General features: G+C 37.3%; 1 protein-coding gene across 1 annotated transcript in view; it reads left to right on the forward strand.

Annotated features, from left to right (window-relative positions):
• Positions 1-17,635, forward strand: part of LAMA2 (laminin subunit alpha 2) — a 674,179-nt gene that overhangs the window by 465,247 nt on the left and 191,297 nt on the right. The window contains exons 30-31 of the mRNA XM_068984950.1: positions 4,592-4,716; positions 7,788-7,874. Of these exons, the coding sequence (XP_068841051.1) occupies positions 4,592-4,716; positions 7,788-7,874 (212 nt within the window). The remainder of the gene's footprint in view (positions 1-4,591; positions 4,717-7,787; positions 7,875-17,635) is intronic.

A 17,635-nucleotide genomic window follows, 5' to 3' on the forward strand; every position in this document is an offset into this window, starting at 1 on the left:
ATCATTTGACAACTTGCTGAATGATTTGAGACTGGAATTCACAGGTAATTATTTTATCTTGGAACCATTATCTGTCACTGTGCTACTGTTAAATATGAAATGGCTATTTTCTTCCTAAAATACAGTGGCTTCTTTGGATAACTGAAAAAGAGAGGATTATGTTACTTAAATCAGTATCCAAATATGACAAATCCTCTTTCCCTGCTGGCCACCTTACTATAAATTCTTTAGACTTGAAACTTGATGTTTTTCATCTTAAGAAACCTAACCAGTTTTCAGTATAATACCTAGAAAGTACCTTCATTTATACAGTCATTCAAAATAGTCATTGAATGTCAACATATTTCAGTCACTGTGTTGAGCAAGAAGGAGAATTTAGCCCAGACTTCAGGTATCAGGGAATGTTTATCAGAGAAAGTGACAGTGAAAATGAGAGCTGAATGAATATGTGTTAGCTAAGTAAGAGGAGGAAAAACATCCCAGAACAAGATATTTGCATATGAAAACTCCCAGAGGTAAGAGGAAGCACTGCATAATTTGAGAATTTCAGATAGTCCCATATAGCTTTAGCATACAGTGTGAAGGTTACAGTGGCTAGACGGAAGACTGGAGGAGTAAGCAGAGGCTGAATGCCAGAGAGATGATAGTGACCCCAAATTAAATGGGAAATACAGGAGTATTAGGAGATTTTGAAAGAGATGAGCTTAATTTTTGAGGTTTCTCATTCAAATACTTTTGTGTTATACAAGAAGATCTATCTAAGAAGCAATTAGAAACTTAAGTATGGAACTCATTAGAGATCGATATTAGGCAGAATATATAAAATTTAGAGTTTGGGACAGATAGATGATAGCTGCTATGCTATGCTACATGCTGTCACATCAGTTGCGTCCGACTCTTTGTGACCCCATGGACTGTAGCCCACCAGGCTCCTCTGTCCATGAGATTCTCCAGCAAGAGTACTGGAGCAGGTTGCCATTTCCTCTTCCAGCGGATCTTCCCGACTCAGGGATTGAACTTGCTTCTTTTATGTCTCTTGAATTGGCAGGTGGGTTCTTTACCACTGGCACCACCTGGGAAGCTCTGATAGCTGAAGTTCTAGTAATGGTTGAAATGACCAAGGTAGAAAATGTAGGAAAGAGAAAGAAAAGAAGTGAGAGCCAAAGTTAGAAAGGACCAATCTTACTCAACAAAAAGAAGGAAAAAAAATCCATGAAGGAAGATAAAAAAGAGTAGCCATAGAGGGAGGAAATCAATCAGTACACTGTACTATTAGAGAAACCATTTTGTTGTTCAGTCACTAAGTCATGTCTAAATCTGTGACCCCATGCACTGAAGCACACCAGGCTTCCTGTCCTTCATCATTTCCCAGAGTTTGCTCAAACTCATGTCCATTGAGTCGGTGATGCCATCCAACCATCTCATCCTCTAATCATCCCTTTTTCCTCTGGCCCTTAATCTTTCCCAGCATTAGAGCCTTTTCCAATGAGTGAGCTCTTCACATCAAATGGCCAGAGTATTAGACATTTAAATCAGTCCTTCCAATGAATATTCAGGGTTGATTTCCTTTAGGATTGACTGGTTTGATCTCTTTGGAGTCCAAGGGACTCTCAAGAGTCCTCTCCAAAACCACAGTTCAAAAGCATCAATTCTTTGGCATTCAGGCTTCTTTATGGTTCACCTCTCACAGCTATACATGACTACTGGAAAAACCATAGCTTTGACAATGTGGACCTTTGTCAGCAAAGTGATATCTCTACTTTTTTAATATGACGTCGAGATTTGTCATAGCTTTTTTCCCAGGAGCAAGCATCTTTTAATTTCATTGCTGCAGTCACCATTCACAGTGATTTTGGAGCCCAAGAAAATAAAGTCTGTCACTATCTTCACTTTTTTTCCCCATCTATTTGCCATGAGGTGATGGGACTGGATGCCATGATCTTAGTTTTTTGAATGTTGAATTTTAAGCCAGCTTTCTCATTCACCCCCTTCATCAAGAGGCTCTTTAGTTCCTCTTCACTGGTTCCTCTGCCTCTTCTAAATCCAGCTTGTACATTTGGAAGTTCTTGGTTCATGTACTGTTGTAGAAAGAGAAAATTTCAACCTAATGATGGCCAGAAATATCAGCTGCTGCAGATGGTTCATATATCATGAAGACAGATTATTGTCAGTAAATTTTGATTTAGCAAGAAAGATCGTATTTATGATCCTGTATGTATGTTTCAGTGGTGAAATCAGAAGCCTGTTTGGGGTCAGAGGGGAAGTAAATTAGGAGTTTAGGGTTAATATATACATGCTGCTGCTGCTGCTGCTAAGTCGCTTCAGTCGTGTCCGACTCTGTGCAACCCCATAGACGGCAGCCCACCAGGCTCCCCCATCCCTGGTGTTCTCCAGCCAAGAACACTGGAATGGGTTGCCATTTCCTTCTCCAACGCATGAAAGTGAAAAGTCAAAGTGAAGTCAGTTAGTCATATCCGACTCTTAGCGACCCCATGGACTGCAGCCCACCAGCCTCCTCTGTCCATGGGATTTTTCAGGCAAGAGTACTAGAGTGGGGTGCCATTGCCTTCTCCAATATATACATGCTACTATATATAAAATAAAATAAATAACATGGACCTACTATATAGTACAGGAAACTATACTCAATATCTTATAATATCCTATAATGGAAAAGAATCTGAAAAAACATATGTGTGTGTATGTGTGTGTTTAAAACCTGTTTAAAGAATGAAGAGGTGAAAAAGAGATGAAGACATAGAGACCAGCAATGTAAATAGTGTTTTTAATAAACCTATCAAAGAAAAGATGGAAGTTGTCCAGAAACATGAGATCCCAGAGATTTTTTTTTTTAATATGAAAGGCTTAACCAGTCTCAACTGTCTGTGGAAGTAAGCCATCAAAGAAGGAGAAAATGCAGATGCTGGAGGTAATAGGAGACAAAGAAGGCCTTTTTTCTAAATGAGAGTTTAGGAGGAGAGCAGCTTTAGACAAAGAACAATGCACCACTTCTTGTGGACAGAACTAAACATTGAAAGGAAGGAGAGTGAGGCAGAAAAGATGGTCTGTTGTTTGGCAGGAAGATGAGGAACACCAAATGAGAACTTCCTTTTCCCTGAAAATAAGAAGCTAACATCTGCTGAGAGAGAGCTGGAGAATTACAAGATTTGATGTTTGTATCCTGTTAGAAAAGTAGATCAACTTAATAGTGAATTATAAAATCTTATTTGTAACATAATGTATTTTTGACATAACACCAAAAAATGAAACAACAGACAGGATTCCAAAATTCATTGTGATAATGCCATGGTTTAACCCCAGAGAATAGCATAAACTCTGAAAAAGAGTCAGAGGAAGTGACTTAAGTTATTGTTTGAGATGAAACAATATTCTAAAACTGTTCTCATTTTCTTTTGGAAATGTCTGAAAACATATTACCCAAATACCTCTTATTATGCAAACGTAAAAAGAAAATACTGACTTGAGATCCCTGGTTTCAGAATGGATCCTCTCTGTCTATAGAGAACAATCAACACTTGGCAAGAATTAGATGAATAACATTCTTAATCTGGAAACAAGGCTGACTTTTCTTTCTTTCTTTTTTTTTTGATAATTGTTTTCTCTTAAGATATTTATGCTTTCCACCTTGGTTTGGTTTCAAAAAGCCCACTGATGGTCAGGCACCAAGACCTTAGGACTTTTAGCACTTTTTTAACACCTTGTAGAGAAGAAACATAAATAGCCAGATGATACAATAAATTTTAGAAATTTGTGAATTCTATTCCCCAGATTAGAATAAGAGGGAAATTAATTCAGAGAGACTGATGTAACAAAAAGAGAACAGAAACTCTTGCTATTATTGCTACAGCAGCCTAGTATTAACTCCTCAAAGGAAAGAGCTTCTTTAAAAATATGTGCATATACACAATGAAATATTACTCAGCCATAAAATGGATAGCATTCTAGTCAGTTCTAATGAGGTAGATGAACCTAGAGCCTATTATACAGAGTGAAGTAAGTCAGAGAGAGAAAGATAAATATCGTATACTAACACATATATGTGGAATCTAGAAAAATGGTTCTGATTAATTTGTTTGCAAGGCAGCAATGGACAAACAGACATACAGAACAGATTTATGGACATAGGGAGAGGGGAAGGGAGGGTGAGATAAATAGAGAGAGTAACATGGAAACTTACATTTCCATATGTAAAATAGATAGCCAATGGGAATTTGCTGTATGTCCCAGGGAATGCAAACGGGGCTCTGTAACAAATTAGAGGGGAAGGAGATGGGAGGGAGGTTCAAGAAGGAAGGGACATATGTACACCTGTGACTGACTCATGTTAAGGTTTGATGGAAAACAACAGAATTCTGTAAAGCAATTATCCTACAATTAAAAAATAAATAAATTTTAAAATATATGTAAGGTTAATAACTGAGTTCTGTCAATGGGGTGTGTGTATGTGTGTGTGTGTGTGTGTGTGTGTGTGTGTGTGTGTTCACAGGAGCACACAAACTCATAGGTGGGAAGCGCTATGATAAATTACATTCTATCATTACTTTAAAAACAAACTCCTCTTCCTTTACAGAATTGTCAGCATCACACTGCTGGTGACTTTTGTGAACGATGTGCTCTTGGTTATTATGGCATTGTCAAGGGATTGCCAAATGACTGTCAGCAATGTGCTTGTCCTCTAATTTCTTCCAGCAACAAGTAAGACTGAGAAAGATTACCATATTTCCCAATCAGTAACACCATCTGTGTAGCACATGGACTTTTCTGTGATTTAGCTATTTTTTTCATGTAGACAAAAATCTCAATTTAAGATAGATTTTTTAAACAATATAAAAACATAACAAAAGTGAGCACTTAATGCTCTATGGTTCCTTTTTCCTTTAAAACCCTGTCCCAAGTAAATAATGCTTATTAATTAAAATGTAAATACCAATGTTAACATATATTTATGAAATAAATGATTTATGTACAAATGTGTATAATCTTACAAGCTTTTAGAAAAGACCTAGTGTTTTCATATAATTCTGCAATGACTTCAGCTATGAGGGATTGTTTGATGCATATTATATAAATTTTATAGCTGTTTCCATTCATTTTCTGTGTTTAATTCATGACTGATAAGAATTATCAGGCAGATAATTGAAAAATAATACGGTTACAGCAAGATGACTTATTGTTATGCTCCAAAATAAGTCAGTATCTCCCAGAATCACAGCCCCCTTTCTGTTAAGATAATCCAAGCTTGGTACCATGGAAACACAGCCATAAGGGGAAACAAATGCAGGCGTATTTTATTTCAGTGCTGTCAGAACATTCTGCATTGGTTTATGTATTGATGAAAACCCCTAGGTGTTTTCACTTACCTTTTTGCTAAGACAGTCTGCACTTTCTTCTAAATGATTTATAGAATTCAATCCCTACATGGTAGGCTAATTTTTTCTCTAAGAATTTGCTTTTGAAGGAATGTAGGGCACTTTGTTCAGAATTAGAATCCTAGACACCATATCTTTAGTATATAAGAACCATAAAGCAACTCAGATGAAGAGATAGTTCTACCTATTCCAAGTTGTTGTGTTTTTTTTTTCCATCTTTGGCTTTGTTTACATTTTGAAAACATTTTCATGTAATTATCTCCCTTTCCTCTGCAAGCATCCCTTTTTGGTTGAACAGAGTATAAGTCTTGCATAGGATATCAAATGTGAATTTTTAGATAAATGGGATATTGATGAGGATAAAATACATGATCTTATAATTCATTGAGCAAAAGTGGTTGGTGTGTGAAATATATTATTTTCATCCTCCTTTCGCTAATCTACCTCTGATGAACTGATCTGTACAAGAGAAAGGTATTTATTTTATGGGTTATTAAAATGGGAATTAATAATTAATTGATAATTTACTGTACGGTGAACTATAACAAAAGCTACAGGATATATAAAAAAGAAGCAGAACATCTCTTGGAGAGGCTCACAGTTAAATGGGTGTCTCGAGAGAGGTCGACTTAGATTTAAAGGAAATTTGAAGGCACAAAGTACCACATTAAAAATTAATAATATTAATAATAAATTTTTGGCTTCCTAGGTGGCTCAGTGATAAAGAATCCACCTGCCAATGAAGGAGCCACAGGACATACAGGTTCTATCCCTGGAAAGGGAAGATTCCCTGGAGGAGGAAATGGCAACCCACTCCAGTATTCTTGCCTGGAGAATCCCATGGACAGAAGAGCCTGGCAGGCTACAGTTCATGAGGTCACAAAAAGTTACAACTGAGCACGCATAATAAATTTTAAAATTATTTAAATTATTAAATTTACAACAGATTGAAGAGTTTTTACTGGCAGAGATAGTAGAAAATTTACAGAATAAAAGCTTAGAAGCAGGAAACACAAATCATGTTTAAGAACCAGTAAGAGTTTGGAGCATGGGTTCAAATGGAATTTTATAATTACAGATGAATGAATAAGAGAATGGAGGCCATACTGTAGAAATCCTTGAATACTGGTCTAAGAAATTGCTATTTAATTTTCTATATAATGAGGAAACACTGCAAATTTTTATTTAAAATAAAAGATTAATGTGATCAGAGCCACAGTTTAGGAAGACTGTTATGATGGAATTGAGTATAATGAACTGAAACAGGAAAATAAGAAAAGCAAAGAGACTAATTAAAAAGCTATTGCACTAGCTTAGGCAAAAGATAATTAGAACCTAAAAAAGGTAATAGCAACAAAAATAGAGACAAAGGGGTGGATATGAGGAAAACACAAGATAGATTGTTGAATGTGACGCTATAGAACTGATAACTAATTAGATATGACAGGTTTAGGCAAGGCAGGAGTTGAAGCCAGGGCTCTGTAGCCAAATTGAGCTCCAGTGGTAGTCATCAACAGAAATAGGGAAACCGGAAATTGTTAGAAATTGTTAGAAAATCTTACTAATTTTCATGCAGAAAGATTTCCTGTCTTATTTCCTTATACTAGATCACATTATTTTGTATTTAAAGTAAAATGTAGTTTGAAATCCATATGTAAATTACAAAAGACAGTCTTTATTTTAAGTGAAACATCTATTCACACTTAATGCATTGAAATGCCAATGGCAATTTGAGATAAGTTATAAAAAAAATTAAATTGCTTTTGTGTCCCCATTTTTTTTAACCTGAAAGATATTCAATAATACTTATTCTACTATCTGACAAATATGCAGGAATTCTCATCATGTTTTTATTTTAATTCATGAAAAATAGCACCCTTTTTCTGGATGTCTGATATTTTCATGACTGTCATATAATTATTAAAACGTCACAGTTTTAACATGGTCAGCCTCATGCATTGTTAATTCATCAAGAAACAACCATCTTTATTTGTTAACTATTATTAGTAATATTTAGTTGTGATATCCTACCCTTGAATGTTGTTCAATCATTAAGTCATGCCTGACTCATTGCAACCCCATTGACTATAGCCTGCCAAGCCCCTCTGTTCAAGGGATTTTTCCAGACAAGAATACTAGAGTTGAATTCCCATTTCCTTCTCTAGAGGATCTTTCTGACCCAGGGATCAAACTCGCATCTTTTTGCAGGCAGAATCGTTACCACAGAGGCACCAGGGAAGCCCATTACCCTTGGACAAGAACTTATAGTTACAAATATGACATTTGTAACCATCAAAAAACAGTTCCAATCATCTAGATATTAGATAGAATTGCTTAAATTTATAAAAATAAATAAGTCAAATGATTTTTTCAATCTTTATTTTTTTTCTGATTCAGTTTCAGCCCATCTTGTATCATGGAAGGCCTGGATGGTTACCGCTGCACAGCTTGCCCACGGGGATATGAAGGAAAGTACTGCGAAAGGTATGAACAGTTATGAGACATAGAGAGCAATGATGCATAGAGATCATATAACAAAGGATCATAGTAGAAAAGTATTCATTATTTTTATAATGTCATTTTTCATGTTCTCTCATAGTTTATAAGCTTTCAAAAGTAGTTTTCTATCTTTAGAGTTTATCCAAAGAAAGTTTATATTTTAGCACATATATATATATATATATACATACACACCATAATATAGATTGGAAGGGAGAAAAAGAGCATTTGACAAGAACAAATAAATCAATTTCAAAATGTTATGTGTAGTTAATGATAACAAAAGGCTGGTGATACATAATTCTAATTTTAGTTCATTGGGAAATATTGGTGGGCACTTACTGCATGCACGTTTCTATTCTGAGAACTCTGGCACTACATCAGCCAGTATATACATAATTCAGAATATAAATTGTATCAAGCATTCTTAATTAGCACAGTCCAAATATTAAAGTGTTAATTGGTTCTCCTTTTCAACATACATACAAAAAATATTATTTAAAGGCTTCCTCTCACCATATTTTTTACAAATTCTAATAATGCATGTATTTAGTTATCAGTTGAGCTATTTCAAATCCTAAAGATTGATGCTGTGAAAGTGCTGCATTCAATATGCCAGCAAATTTGGAAAACTAAGCAGTGGCAACAAGACTGGAAAAAGTCAGTTTTCATTCCAATCGCAAAGAAAGGCAATGCCAAAGAATGCTCATTTTATCGCACTATTAAACTCATCTCACACACTAGCAAAGTAATATTCAAAATTATCCAAGCCAGGCTTCAACAAAACATGAACTGTGAACTTCCAGATGTCCAAGCTGATTTTAGAAAAGGCAGAGGAACAAGAGATTAAATTGCCAACATCCACTGGATCGTTGAAAACACAAGAGAGTTCCTGAAAAACATCTATTTCTGCTTTATTGACTATGCCAAAGCCTTTGACTGTGTGGATCACAACAAACTGTGGAAAATTCTGAAAGAGATGGGAATGCCAGACCACCTAACCTGCCTCTTGAGAAATCTATATGCAGGTCAGGAAGCAACAGTTAGAACTGGACATGAAAAAACAGACTGGTTCCAAATAGGAAAAGGAGTACGTCAAGGCTGTATATTGTCACCCTGCTTATTTAACTTATACACAGAGTACATCATGAGAAACGCTGGGCTGGAAGAAACACAAGCTGGAATCAAGATTGCTGGGAGAAATATCAATAACCTCAGATATGCAGATGACACCTACTTATGGCAGAAAGTGAAGAAGAACTAAAGAGCCTCTTGATGAAAGTGAAAGAGGAGAGTGGAAAACTTTGCTTAAAGCACAACATTAGGAAAACAAAGATCATAGGCGCTGATCCCATCACTTCATGTAAAATAGATAGGGAAACAGTGGAAACACTGGCAGACTTTATATTTTTTGGCTCCAAATCACTCCGGATGATGATTGCAGCCATGAAATTAAAAGATGCTTACTCCTTGGAAGAAAAGTTATGATCAACCTAGACAGCATATTAAAAAGCAGAGACATTATTTTGCTAACAAAGGTCCATCTAGTCAAAGCTGTGGTTTTTCCAGTAGTCATGTATGGATGTGAGAGTTGGACTATAAACAAAACTGAGCACCAAAGAATTAATTCTTTTGAACTGTGTTGTTGGAGTAGACCTTTGGGAGTCCTTTTCACTGCAGATGGTGACTGCAGACATGAAATTAAAACACGCTTACTCCTTGGAAGAAAAGTTATGACTAACCTAGATAGCATATTCAAAAGCAGAGCCATTACTTTGCCGACTAAGGTCCATCTAGTCAAGGCTATGGTTTTTCCTGTGGTCATGTATGGATGTGAGGGTAGGAATGTGAAGAAAGCTGAGCACTGCAATATTGATGCTTTTGAACTGTGGTGTTGGAGAAGACTCTTGAGAGTCCCTTGGACTGCAAAGAGATCCAACCAGTCCATTCTGAAGGAGATCAGCCCTGGGATTTCTTTGCAGGAATGATGCTAAAGCTGAAACTCCAGTACTTTGGCCACCTTATGTGAAGAGTTGACTCATTGGCAAAGACTCTGATGCTGGGAGGGATTGGGGGCAGGAGGAGAAGGGGACGACAGAGGATGAGATGGCTGGATGGCATCACTGACTCAATGGTCATGAGTCTGAGTGAACTCCGGGAGTTGGTGATGGATAGGGAGGCCTGGCATGCTGCGATTCATGGGGTCGCAAAGAGTCAGACATGACTGAGTGACTGAACTGAACTGAACTGGACTGCAAGGAGATTCAATCAGTCAATCCTAAAGGAGATCAGTCCTGAGTGTTCATTGGAAGGACTGATGTTGAAGCCGAAACTCCAATACTTCGGCCACCTGATGCAAAGATCTGACTCATTGGAAAAGACCCCAATGCTGGGAAAGATTGAAGGCAGGAGGAGAAGGGGACAATAGAGGATGAGATGGCTGGATGGCATCACTGACTCAGTGGACATGAATCTGAGTAAATTCCAGGAGTCAGTGATGGACAGGGAGGCCTGGCATGCTGCAATCCATGGGAAAGAGTTGGCCATGACTGAGTGACGGAACTGAACTGAACTGTAATTACTAAATGGAATGCTAAGAGAAATATCAATAACCTCAGATATGCAGATGACACCACCCTTATGGAAGAAAGTGAAGAGGAACTAAAAAGCCTCTTGATGAAAGTGAAAGTGGAGAGTGAAAAAGTTGGCTTAAAGCTCAACATTCAGAAAATGAAGATCATGGCATCTGATCCCATCACTTCATGGAAATAGATGGGGAAACAGTGGAAACAGTGTCAGACTTTATTTTGGGGGGCTCCAAAATCACTGCAGATGGTGACTGCACCCATGAAATTATAAGACGCTTACACCTTGGAAGAAATTCAAAAGCACAGACATTACTTTGCTGACTAAGGTCCGTCTAGTCAAGGCTATGGTTTTTCCTGTGGTCATGTATAGATGTGAGAGTTGGACTGTGAAGAAGGCTGAGTGCCGAAGAATTGATGCTTTTGAACTGTGGTGTTGGAGAAGACTCTTGAGAGTCCCTTGGACTGCAAGGAGATCCAACCAGTGCATCCTAAAAGAGATCAACCCTGGGATTTCTTTGGAAGGAATGATGCTAAAGCTGAAACTCCAGTACTTGGGCCACCTCATGCGAAGAGTTGACTCATTGGAAAAGACTCTGATGCTGGGAGGGATAGGGAGCAGGAGGAGAAGGGGACGACAGAGGATGAGATGGCTGGATGGCATCATGGACTCGATGGACATGAGTCTGAGTGAACTCTGGGAGTTGGTGATGGACAGGAAGGCCTGGCGTGCTGCGATTCATGGGATTGCAAAGAGTCAGACACAACTGAGTGACTGAACTGAACTGAACTGAACTGTAATACAAATGGCAAGTTAAGAAACACAGTTCTGTATCAAAGAACTCCTGATTCCAGGGAAAATTAATAGAAAAGAGCTCACCCAAAAATCTCGATACCTACACTGAAACCGAGCTCCACCCAAGATCCAACAAGTCCCAGGACAAGACATAATGACAATAATTCTCCAGCAAAGCAGGAACACAGCCCTGAGCATTAAAAGACAAGCTTCCCAAAGCCATGCCAAACCCATAGACACCCAACTCACTACTGGACACTTCATTGCACTCCAGAGAGAAGGGTTCCACCCACCAGAACAAAGACTTAAGATCCCCTGACCAGAAAACCTTGACAAGCCCCTAGTCCAAACCCACCCACAGGGATCAGGTTCTACAATAAAGAGGAACCACAAACTTCCAGGCTACAAAAGGGCACCCCAAACACAGCAATCTGAACAAAATGAAAAGGCAGAGAAATATTCAGCAGGTAAAGGACTATGATAAATGCCCACCAAACCAAACAAAAGAAGGGGATATAAAGAGTCTTCCTGAAAAAGAATTCAGAATAATGAAAGTACAGATGATCGAAAATATTGAAAACAAAATGGAGTTACAGATAAATAGACTAGAGACAAGGATTGAGAAGATGCAAGAAATGTTTAGCAAGGACCTAGAAGAAATAAAGAAGAGTCAATCAATAATGAATAATATAATAACTGATACCAGAAGCACTCTGGAGGGAACCAACAGTAGAATAAATGAGGCAGAAAAAAGGATAAGTGAGGTGAAAGACAGAAAGATGGAAATAAATGAAGCAGAGACAAAAAAAAGAAAAAAACATTAAAAGAAGTGAAAACAACCTCAGAGACCTCTGGGTCAATGTTAAACACCCCAACAAATGAATCATAGGTGTCCCAGAAGAAGACAAAAAGAAAGAGCATGAGAAAATACTTGAGGAGATAATAGTTGAAACCTTCCCTAAAATGGGGCAGGAAATAACCAGGCAAGTCCAAGAAACCAGAGAGTCCCAAACAAGATAAACCCAAGGCAAAACACTCCAAGACACATCTTAATCAGACTAACAAATATCAACCACAAAGAGCAAATATTAAAAGCAGCATGGGAAAAGCAACAAATTATACACAAGGGGATCCCCATAAGGATAACAGCTGATCTTTCAAAGGAAAGTCTTCAGGCCAGAAGGGAATGGCAGGACATACTTTAAGTAATAAAAGAGAAAAACCTACAACCCAGATTACTGTACTTAGTAAGGATCTCATTCAGATATGAAGGAGAAATCAAAAGCTTTATAGACAAGCAAAAGCTGAGAGAATTCAGCATCACCAAACCAGCTCTTCAACACATGCTAAAGGATCTTCTCTAGACAGGAAGCACAGAAAAGATTTATAAACTCGAACCCAAAACAACAAAGTAAATGGCAATGGAATCATACTTACCAATAATTACCTTAAATGTAAATGGGTTGAATGCCCCAACCAAAAGACAAAGACTGGCTTAATGGATACAAAAACAAGACCCCTATACAATAGACCACGTCAAACCAAGGGACACATACAGACTGAAAGTGAAGGGCTGAAAATTGATGTTTCATGCAAATAGAGACCAAAAGAAAGCAGGAGTAGAAATACTCATTTCAGATAAAATAGACTTTGAAATAAAGGCCGTGAAAAGAGACAAAGGACTCTACATAATGATCAAAGAATCGATCCAAGAAGAAGACATAAAAATTATAAATATATATGCACCCAACATAGGAGTCAATACGTAAGGCAAATGTTAACAAATGTGAAAGGGGAAATTAACAGTAACACAATTATGGTGGCAAACTTTAATACCCCGCTCACACCTATGGATAGATCAACCAAACAGAAAATTAGTAAGGAAACACAAGCTTTAAATGATATCAGTTAGCCATAATTTATATCTATAGGACATTTCATCTGAAAACAAAGAATTTCACCTTTTTCTCAATGCACACAGAACACTCTCCAGGATAAATCACATCCTGGGACATAAATCTGGCCTTGGTAAATTCAAAAAAATTGAAATCATTTCAAGTATCATTTCTGATTACAATGCAGTAAGATTAGATGTCAACTACAGGAAAAAATACTATTAAAAATACAAACAGATGGAGGCTAAACAACACACTTCTCAATAACTCACAGATCACCAAAAGAAATCAAAATATGCATAGAAACGAATGAAAATGAAAACATGACAACCCCAAACCTATGGAATTCAGTAAAAGCAGTGCTAAGAGGAAGGTTCATAGCAATACAAGCTTACCTCAATAAGCAAGGGGAAAATCAAATAAATAACCTAACTTTACACCTAAAGCAACTAGAAAAAGGAGAAATGAAGAAACCCAGGGTTAGTAAAAGGAAAGAAATCTAAAAAATCACAGCAGAAATATATGAAAAAGAAACAAAGGAAACTATAGCAAGAATCAAGAAAACTAAAAGCTGGTTCTTTCAGAAGATATATAAAATAGACAAACCATTAACCAGATTTATCAAGAAAAAAAGGAAGAAGAATCAGATCAACAAAACTGGAAATGAATATGAAGAAATCACAGAAGACAACACAGAAATACAAAGGATCTTGAGACTACTATCAGCAATGATGTGCCAATAAGATGGACAACTTGGAAGAAATGGATGAATTCTTATAAAAGTATAACCTTCCAAAACTGAACCAGGAAGAAATAGAAAATCTTAACAGACTCATCATAAGCATGGAAATTGAAACTGTAATCAAAAACCTTCCAACAAACAAAAGCCCAGGACCAGATGACTTCACAGTTGAATTCTACCAAAAATTTAGAGAAGAGCTAACATCAATCCTACTCAAACTCTTTCTGAAAATTGCAGAGGAAGGTAAACTCCCAAACTCATTTTATGAGGCCATCATCACCCTAATACCAAAACCAGACAAATGTGCCACAGAAAAAGAAAACTACAGGCCAATATCACTGATGAACATAGATGCAAAAATCCTCAACAAAATTCTAGCAAACAGAATCCAACAGCATATTAAAAAGATCATACATCATGACCAAGTGGGCTTAATCCCAGAGATGCAAGGATTCTTCTTTGCAAATCAATCAATGTATATACCACATTAACAAATTGAAAGATAAAAACCTATATGATTACCTCAATAGATGCATAGAAAGCCTTTGACAAAATTCAACCCCCATTTATGATAAAAAAAAAAAAAAAACTCTTCAGAAAGCAAGCATAGAAGGAACATCAGTTCAGTTCAGTTCAGTTGCTCAGTCGTGTCCGACTCTTTGTGACTCCACGAATCACAGCACGCCAGGCCTCCCTATCCATCACCAACTCCCGGAGTTCAGTCAGAGTCACATCCATTGAGTCAGTGATGCCATCCAGCCATCTCATCCTCCGTCGTCCCCTTCTTCTCCTGCCCCCAATCCCTCCCAGCATCAGAATCTTTTCCAATTAGTCAACTCTTTGCATGAGGTGGCCAAAGTACTGGAGTTTCAGCTTGAGCATCATTCCTTTCAAAGAAATCCCAGGGCTGATCTCCTTCAGAATGGACTGGTTGGATCTCTTTGCAGTCCAAGGGACTCTCAAGAGTCTTCTCCAACACCACAGTTCAAAAGCATCAATTCTTCCTCCCTCAGCTTTCTTCACAGTCCAACACTCACATCCATACATGACCACAGGAAAAACCATAGCCTTGACTAGACGGACCTTTGTTGGCAAAGTAATGTCTCTGCTTTTCAATATGCTATCTAGGTTAGTCATAATTTTTCTTCCAAGGAGTAAGTGTCTTTTAATTTCATGGCTGCAGTCACCATCTGCAGTGATTTTGGAGCCTCAAAAAATAAAGTCTGACACTGTTTCCACTGTTTCCCCATCTATTTCCCATGAAGTGATAGGACTAGATGCCATGATCTTCGTTTTCTGAATGTTGAGCTTTAAGCCAACTTTTTCACTCTCCTCTTTCACTTTCATCAAGAGGCTTTTCAACACAATAAAAGCCATACATGATAAACACACAGCAAACATTATCCTTAATGGCAAAAAATTGAAAACATTTCCCCTAAAGTCAGGAACAAGAAAAGGATGCCCACTTTCACCACTACTATTCAACATAGCTTTAGAAATTTTAGACACAGCAATCAGAGCAGAAAAAGAAATAAAAGGAATCCAGATTGGAAAAGAAGTAAAACTCTCACTGTTTGCAGATGACTTGATCCTCTACATAGAAAACCCTAAATACACCACTAGAAAATTACTAGAGTTAATCAATGAATATAGTAAACTTGCAGGATATAAAATAAATACACAGAAGTCCCATACATTCCTATACACTAACAACGAGAAAGCAGAAAGAGAATTTAAGGAAACAATCTCATTCACCATTGTGACAAAAAGAATAAAATACTGAGGAATAAATCTACCTAAAGAAACAAAAGACCCATATATAGAAAACTATAAAACACTGATGAAAGAAATCAAGGATGACACAAATTGATGGAGAAATATACCATGTTCATGGATCAGAATAACTGATATAGTGAAAATGAGCATATTACCCAAAGCAGTCTGTAGATTCAGTGGAATCCCTATCAAGCTACCAATGGTATTTTTCATAGAACTAGAACAAATAATTTCACAATTTTTATGGAAATACAAAAAAAACTCAAATCACCAAAGCAATCTTGAGAAAGAAGAATGGAACTATAGGAATCAACCTGCCTCACTTCAGACTACACTACAAAGCTGCAGCCCTCCAAACAGTATGGTACTGGCACAAAGACAGAAATATAGGCCAATGTAACAAAATAGAAAGCCCAGAGATAAATTCACACACCTATGGACACCTTGTCTTTGACAAAGGAGGCAAAAATATACAATGGAGAAAAGACAATCCCTTTAACATGTAGTGCTGGGAAAACTGGTCAACCACCTGTAAACGAATGAAACTAGAACACTTTATGACACTGCACACAAAAATAAACTCAAAATGGATTAAAAATCTAAATGTAAGACTAGAAACTGTAAAACTCCTAGGGGGAAACATAGGCAGAATACTCTCTGACATAAATTTCAGCAAGATCCTCTATGACCCACCTTCCAGAGTAATGGAAATAAAAGCAAAAATAAACAAATAGGGCCTAATAAGGCCCCTTAAAAACTTTTGCACAGTGAAAAAACTATAAGCAAGGTGAAAAGACAGCTTTCAGAATGGGAGAAAATAATAGCAAATGAAGCAACTGACAAAGAATTAATCTCAAAAATATACAAGCAGCTCATGAAGCTCAATACCAGAAAAATTAATGACCCAATCAAAAACTCAGCCAAAGGACTGAAGAGACATTTCTCCAAAGAAGACATACAGTTGGCTAACAAACACATGAAAAGATGCTCAACATCACTCATTGTCAGAGAAATGCAAATCAAAACCACAATGAGGTACCATCCCACACCAGTCAGAGTGGCTGCTGTCCAAAAGTCTACAAGCAATAAATGCTAGAGTGGGTGTGGAGAAAAGGGAACCCTCTTACACTGTTGGTAGGAATGTAAACTAGGACAGCCAGTATGGAGAACAGTGTGGAGATTCCTTAAAAAACTGGAAATAGAACTGCCATATGACCCAGCAGTCACACTGCTGGGCATACACACTGAGGAAATCAGAATTGAAAGACACACGTGTACCCCATTGTTCATCGCAGCCCTGTTTACAATAGCTAGGACATGGAAGCAACCTAGATGTCCATCTGTAGATGAACTGATAAGAAAGTTGTGGTACATATAGACAATGTAATGTTACTCAGCTATTAGAAAGAACTCATTTGAGTCAGTTCTAATGAGGTGGATGAAACTGGAGCCTGTTATACACAGTGAAGTAAATCATAAAAACACCAATACAGGATATTAACACATTTATATGGAATTTAGAGAGATGGTAACGACGACCCTATATACGAGACAGCAGAAAAGACACAGATATAAAGAACAGACTTTTGGACTCTGGGGGAGGTGTAGATGGGATGATTTGAGAGAATAGCATTGAAACATGTATATTACCATATGTGAAATAGATCACTAGTCCAAGTGTGATGCACGAAACAGGGCACGCAAAGTCAGTGCACTGGGACAACCCAGAGGGATGGGATGGGGAGTGAGGAAGGAGGGAGGTTCGGGACTTGGGGATACATGTATACCTGTGGCTGATTAATGTCAACATATGGTGAAAAAAACGCCGCAATATTATAAAGTAATTAACCTCCATTTAAAATAAATTAATTTTTAAAAAAGAAAAGAAATAAAGGTTAAATGGGGAAAAGAAACCATTCTAGACTGTCTAGGAAGAGTGTAATTTGTATTTT

This window comes from Capricornis sumatraensis, chromosome 13 (assembly GCF_032405125.1).
Source record: "Capricornis sumatraensis isolate serow.1 chromosome 13, serow.2, whole genome shotgun sequence".
Lineage (NCBI taxonomy): Eukaryota > Metazoa > Chordata > Mammalia > Artiodactyla > Bovidae > Capricornis > Capricornis sumatraensis.